The sequence below is a fragment of the Hordeum vulgare genome, chromosome 2H (genome assembly GCF_904849725.1).
Source record: "Hordeum vulgare subsp. vulgare chromosome 2H, MorexV3_pseudomolecules_assembly, whole genome shotgun sequence".
NCBI lineage: Eukaryota > Viridiplantae > Streptophyta > Magnoliopsida > Poales > Poaceae > Hordeum > Hordeum vulgare.
The window spans coordinates 597,781,706-597,788,393 of NC_058519.1; the positions used below are offsets into that span (position 1 = coordinate 597,781,706).

A 6,688-nucleotide genomic window follows, 5' to 3' on the forward strand; every position below is an offset into this window, starting at 1 on the left:
GGGGTCCTCGTATAGATACTCTTATCTGGCAAACCATGGCCGCGAAAGGGGGGCATTTGCGAGTAGTCGTTGGGCGGTTGGCGGTTTTCTTCACAAGAGCATGACAGTGTCTGGAAGGAAGGAATTTTCAGCAAAAACGAGTACAAACTGCCATCGTTTGATCTCGTGTTGCAACTAAAATTGACAACAAACAATGTTCATTGGTCATCCGATCCCCTCTCCCAACGAACGTCAGCGAGATAGCATTCCCCAAAAAGAAACAGAACATCGATCGAGAAGAAAAGCCTAGTGTCCAATTTGAACCGATGAACATCAACAATTGAATAGTTATGACGATAGTTGTTGCACTAGTGTAACAGAGATCATCAAACACTATCTTGACAACATCTTCATGGATAGCGTGATGCATGTAATAACTTTGTTCAATTATAAATCTAGTCTTCAACAAGCGTTGTGTGCGGGTGCCTATAGTGGTGTGGGTGCCTACTCCGTTTCTTACAGAGACAGGAAACGTTATGTCGCTTAATGAACCATCCTTTAATTAACTAACACTAAGCTGAGGGAAACCCAACGCCGGGTGTGGCGAGAGGGGCGACAGCAGCGGCATGCCTCCCATCAGCGCCTCCCAGTACTGCTCCCACCCCGAGCTCGACGGCGTCGGAGGAAACCCTCCCTCCGGCGTCGTGGCCACCGACGTCACCGTCGAAGACGCTGTCCCCCGCGACACGGACGAGGTAGTGTCCCACGACACCTGGGCCGACGACGTCGACGGCGCCTCGGTCTTCACGGCCTTGTTTATGACCACTCCGGTCACCTCGACGTCAGCGTCCTCGTCCTGCGATCTCTTCCGTTTGTTCGTCGCGCTGGCGGTCTGGTTCGCCGGACCAGCAGGCGGCGGCGCCCACAGCTGGGCGCCGCCGGTGCCTACCTCGTTTGGAAAGTTAAGAATGGCCTTGGCGCCACGCATCCGGAAGGCGGCGCGGTCGTAAGCACGCGCGGCCTCCACGGAGGTGTCGTAGGTGCCGAGCCACACGCGGGAGCCCCGTCGCTTGGGGTCGCGGATCTCCGCCGCGTACTTGCCCCACGGCCGCTGCCGCACGCCGCGGTACTTGCGGAAGTCCTCCGCCGGCGCTGGCGCTCGCGCCGCGGCGGCAGCAGTCCCCGCCCACCTGAACGAACCCTGGGCCGGCACGGAGATGCTCAGCGTGGACGACAGCGCCCTGACAGGAGACGGCTCGCCGCCGAACTGTATCATCACCGGCTCCGGCGCCCGGAACACCGGCGCGGCAGCCGGATATGAGTTCACGTACTGGTGCGTCAGGTCCATGTAACCTTGCACCTGCTCCTGCCGCTGCCCCTGCTGCGGGAAGAACATGGGCTGCTGCAGGTACGCTTCCGGTTCGGCCGCGGAAGGTGGCAGCACGGGGAAGGTGACGTCGTCGCCAAAGGGGCCCTGATCATGGATGTTAGCCGTCGCCTGGACACCGCCGTCGCCGCCGAGGAGGTGCTCGCGGATGAGGTCGAGAGTAAAGTCGTCGGCTTCTCCGGCGAACTCCATGGTGCTTACGGTTTGCCTTTCAGTCGATGAGAATTGTGAGAAAGAAAGAGAGATGGCACGGTAGGGTAGAGAACTGCTACTCGGTGCCAGTGGCAAGTTTGTTTGTGGGTCTGTTTGATTTTCCTGAGGACAAAAGTAGTGGTGGCGTACGTACTTATAGCCCAGCTGAGAGAGAAGAACTGATGATGAAGGAGATCCGACGGGAAGGCCTATGTATGATTCCAGGCTCGATCGATCTCTCGGCCCCACTTGATTACGTACCCAGGACCCACTTTTGAGGCTTCGAGGTCGTACTCGATCTCGTCACTTTCCGTGGACTGGATTCATGTTTGCTCATCCTTCATGTTGCTGCACGTAGTAGTGCTAGGGATTTTGCACCCAGACCCTGTTCAAATTTGCTGCGCTGAGATGTTTAATACGTACATGTGCAATTTGTGGGTATTTTCGTTGTCAAACAAAAGCACATAGGCAGTTGATATTTTTGACTTGCTATATGGCATGATATTTCCAGAGTCGTGTCAATGGAGAACAGGGGCGCGCATACATCCATGACGAGAGCATCGACCATTCCGCTCACACTTTACAAGAAATTTAGTAAGACGCGCAGAAAAGCTAGCTACGTATCGGCTGCTGCCCATACATACGAGAGGTTGCCATAAATCGTTGCGTGTCTCACTTTCTTTTTTCACAAGAGTAAAGTGCATGTTAAACGCCAGAGGGGGCATCCGAAAACGTATGCGGACGCATCCAGATAACTTCTTATACTAGAAGATGCCCCCCCGCGTTGCAGCGTAATGTTAGCATGCCAATCTCCTTGCGTGGGGATTGCACAATAAATAAGAAAAGGAAGAGGAAATATTGGAGATGTGGTACAATATTTTCTCTCCTGCATAAAAGGATCAACTGAAAGTTGATTCAGTAAAATATCTGCTCAGATGAAATGTCTTGGTCTGATCAAGTGAACCTATATATAAGATTAACTTTGCAAATATCCCATGTCTATAAGTAAATAGACTTCAAGAATTTATAATGTTATTATAAAGAACTATGGTGTTGGAGGGGTACGAAATTGTTAATATTGGAAATAAGTGATGACACAGAGAACTGTAGTCCTGGAACCACATAGCAGAAGAATCAAATTGAGAACCATGTATATTAATTTGCAACAGAGTTGAAAGCAAAAGCGCTGAAATAAAAAGGACCGTCTCCAAAACAGAAAATGATAGATGTACATTAGAATGGCTACACATATTAATAAATCGAAGATGAAGCTAAATTAATCTCTAATAGGAACAATAGTATGAAACAATCATCAAAAGAGAGAACCACAGGCAAACCACATCAAACTGCATCAATTGTTTAATTCCGAATTATAACAGCTAGTTCTACCATCAACGGAATGTATACCAATTAGGATAAGGAATTCAACTTAGTTAATATAACAAAATTGGTTAAGTATAAATAAAGTATACATCTAGCAATCAACTGTTCATGTAATTGTGGTACACACATGTAGCTCAAAGAACATCACCAAATGGAACGCTGGTACTCGGCACCATCAGATGGAGTTGATCCGTACCAACGTCTGGGCTCGTCCCAAGTGTACGCCAACACCATCGTGTTCATCATCCGGCATTGCGTAATCAACTTCTCCGTGTACCCGGCTCTGTAAAATCTAACGCGAAGCTGCGACAAAATCGTGACGCGGATGGCGTCTTGTATCTTTCATTTTTTCTCTAAGATTGCTATATTAGTTTTGAACTCATTTGATACTTTTAATACAAGGTTGTATGCATCACTCGATGCAGAGGCCGGGGCGATGCCTCCTTTTCTAAAAAAAAGCTGCGACAAAATAAACATTGAAACACAACCAAACAAAAGAATCATGCCACAACCGGTGTGGGTAGGGAAATCTGGTTTCGGTGATGGTCATTTGATACTTTTAATAAAAGGTTGTATGCATGACTCGATGCAGAGGCCGGGGCGATGCCTCCATTTCTAAAAAAAAGCTGCGACAAAATCAGAACATTGAAACACAACCAAACAAAAGAATCATGCCACAACCGGTGTGGGCAGGGAAATCTGGTTTCAGTGATGGTGAGGGGAAGCAGGGGAGGCAGGGGCTTCCAGGAGAGGATGGCGATAAGGCTGGACTTGCCACCGGTGTTGGGGTCGCAGACCACCACCGGTACATCTCCCTCCATGCTTCTCCATTGGTTGAAAGGAAAGCAAGAGAGAGCAATTGGCTTTCGTACGCAGAAACTATATCTCGGAACGCAGCTTCTTTCTATGGTGGAGAAGATGAAAGGAAAAGCAGAAATCCATTGGTATATTTTACAGAATAAATAGGCAGGGAGATGAAGAGGATGGTGGAGAAGATGAATAGAGAGGTGGAAATCAATAGATGGACATTAATTGAGACGTTAGGTCTGCGATGGTCATCATCTGGAGAGGGCAAAAAGGCTTGCGCGGAGAGGGAAGAAAAGAGGCCAGCTAGGGGTGCGATGGTAATTAACAAAGCGGCTCGATAAAAAAATGGTGAGAAAAAGATGACATCAGTAAATGATGTGGCATCACCACATCTCAGGAAAATTTGGTAGTGGGTCATAACTATTTAGTAATAGAGGATTTCGTGTCCAGCAATCACGCACCTTAAATCTAAAGTCTTGAATTCATGTAAATTCATACATGTCCAACATACATGTCAATGTATCACGTAATTAGTAAATGTTGGCATAAAAAATACATAGTTATTTTATAAAATTTACTTTAAAATCATGACTCAAACATTAGCTCATTGATTTCTATTATGGATCAACATATGTTCCACTAGATCGCTGAGAAACTGCGCGTGACATGATGATCTCAAAGATTTCGATGCATCTGCAGAAAGTTCATAAGCTGACTTGTATCTTCATCTTTTGAAATTTGAACTTGTTTTTCTGGCGCTCTAAATGCCCTCTCCACATCCTTCCTAGCAACTTCATGCATTGTTGCAAATTGACTTTGTTTGTTGCAGTGTACTTCGGATATGGCATTTGTGAAGGCCCTCACTAAGGATAGATGTCATCGGCAAGATAGTATCTCAAGTTGTACTCACGGCCATTGACAGTGTAGTTGCACAATATGATTCCCCATTACAAAGTCTCATGGGCACTGAATATCGCTGAAGCATATTGTGTCGTTGTGAGAACACGACATTCTAATGAAAGCATGTCAAATTCGTAAGTCATGGGATGAGACTGTTGGAAATATGCCCTAGAGGCAATAATAAATTAGTTATTATTATATTTATTTGTTCATGATAATCGTTTATTATCCATGTTATAATTGTATTGATTGAAAACACAATACTTGTGTGGATACATAGACAAAACACTGTCTCTAGTAAGCCTCTAGTTGACTAGCTCGTTGATCAAAGATGGCCAAGGTTTCCTGGCCATAGGCAAGTGTTGTTACTTGATAACGGGATCACATCATTAGGAGAATCATGTGATGGACTAGACCCAAACTAATAGACGTAGCATGTTGATCGTGTCATTTTGTTGTTACTGTTTTCTGCGTGTCAAGTATTTGTTCCTATGACCATGAGATCATATAACTCACTGACACCGGAGGAATGCTTTGTGTGTATCAAACGTCGCAACGTAACTGGGTGACTATAAAGATGCTCTACAGGTATCTCCGAAGGTGTTAGTTGAGTTAGTATGGATCAAGACTGGGATTTGTCACTCCGTGTGACGGAGAGGTATCTCGGGGCCCACTCGGTAATACAACATCACACACAGGCCTTGCAAGCAATGTGACTTAGTATAAGTTGCGGGATCTTGTATTATGGAACGAGTAAAGAGACTTACCGGTAAACGAGATTGAAATAGGTATGCGGATACTGACGATCGAATCTCGGGCAAGTAACATACCAAAGGACAAAGGGAATGACATACGAGATTATATGAATCCTTGACACTGAGGTTCAAACGATAAGATCTTCGTAGAATATGTAGGATCCAATATGGGCATCCAGGTCCCGCTATTGGATATTGACCGAGAAGTCTCTCGGGTCATGTCTACATAGTTCTCGAACCCGCAGGGTCTCCACACTTAAGGTTCGATGTTGTTTTATGCGTATTTGAGTTAGATGGTTGGTTACCGAATGTTGTTCCGAGTCTCGGGTGAGATCACGGACGTCACGAGGGTTTCCGGAATGGTCCGGAAACGAAGATTGATATATAGGATGACCTCATTTGATTACCAGAAGGTTTTCGGAGTTACCGGGAATGTACCGAGAATGACGAATGGGTTCCGGGAGTTCACCGGGGGGGGGGGGGGCAACCCACCCCGGGGAAGCCCATAGGCCTTGAGGGTGGCGCACCAGCCCTTAGTGGGCTGGTGGGACAGCCCAAAAGGGCCCTATGCGCATTGGAAGAAAAATCAAAGAGAAAGAAAAAAAAAGGAGGAGGTGGGAAGGGAAGGAAGGACTCCCACCCACCAAACCAAGTCCAACTCGGTTTGGGGGGCAGACCTTCCCCCCTTGGCTCGGCCGACCCCCTTGGGGCTCCTTGAGCCCCAAGGCAAAGCCCCCCCTCTCCCACCTGTATATACGGAGGTTTTAGGGCTGATTTGAGATGACTTTTCCACGGCAGCCCGACCACATACCTCCACGGTTTTTCCTCTAGATCGCGTTTCTGCGGAGCTCGGGCGGAGCCCTGCTGAGACAAGGTCATCACCAACCTCCGGAGCGTCGTCACGCTGCCGGAGAACTCTTCTACCTCTCCGTCTCTCTTGCTGGATCAAGAAGGCCGAGATCATCATCGAGCTGTACGTGTGCTGAACGCGGAGGTGCCGTCCGTTCGGTACTAGATCGTGGGACTGATCGCGGGATTGTTCGCGGGGCGGATCGAGGGACGTGAGGACGTTCCACTACATCAACCGCGTTCACTAACGCTTCTGCTGTACGGTCTACAAGGGTACGTAGATCACTCATCTCCTCTCGTAGATGGACATCACCATGATAGGTCTTCGTGCGCGTAGGAATTTTTTTTGTTTTCCATGCGACGTTCCCCAACAGTGGTATCAGAGCTAGGTTCATGGGTAGATGTCTTCTCGAGTAGAACACAAAAGTTTTTGTGG

At 47.6% G+C, this 6,688-nt stretch overlaps 1 protein-coding gene across 1 annotated transcript; it reads right to left on the reverse strand.

Moving 5' to 3' along the window:
- Window positions 1–360: 360 nt before the first annotated feature.
- Window positions 361–1,660, reverse strand: LOC123430701 (ethylene-responsive transcription factor ERF105-like). Its single transcript, XM_045114549.1, has one exon. It carries the CDS (start codon window positions 1,556–1,558, stop codon window positions 542–544), a length of 1,017 nt encoding a protein of 338 aa, XP_044970484.1. The 5' UTR covers window positions 1,559–1,660; the 3' UTR covers window positions 361–541.
- Window positions 1,661–6,688: the final 5,028 nt, after the last annotated feature.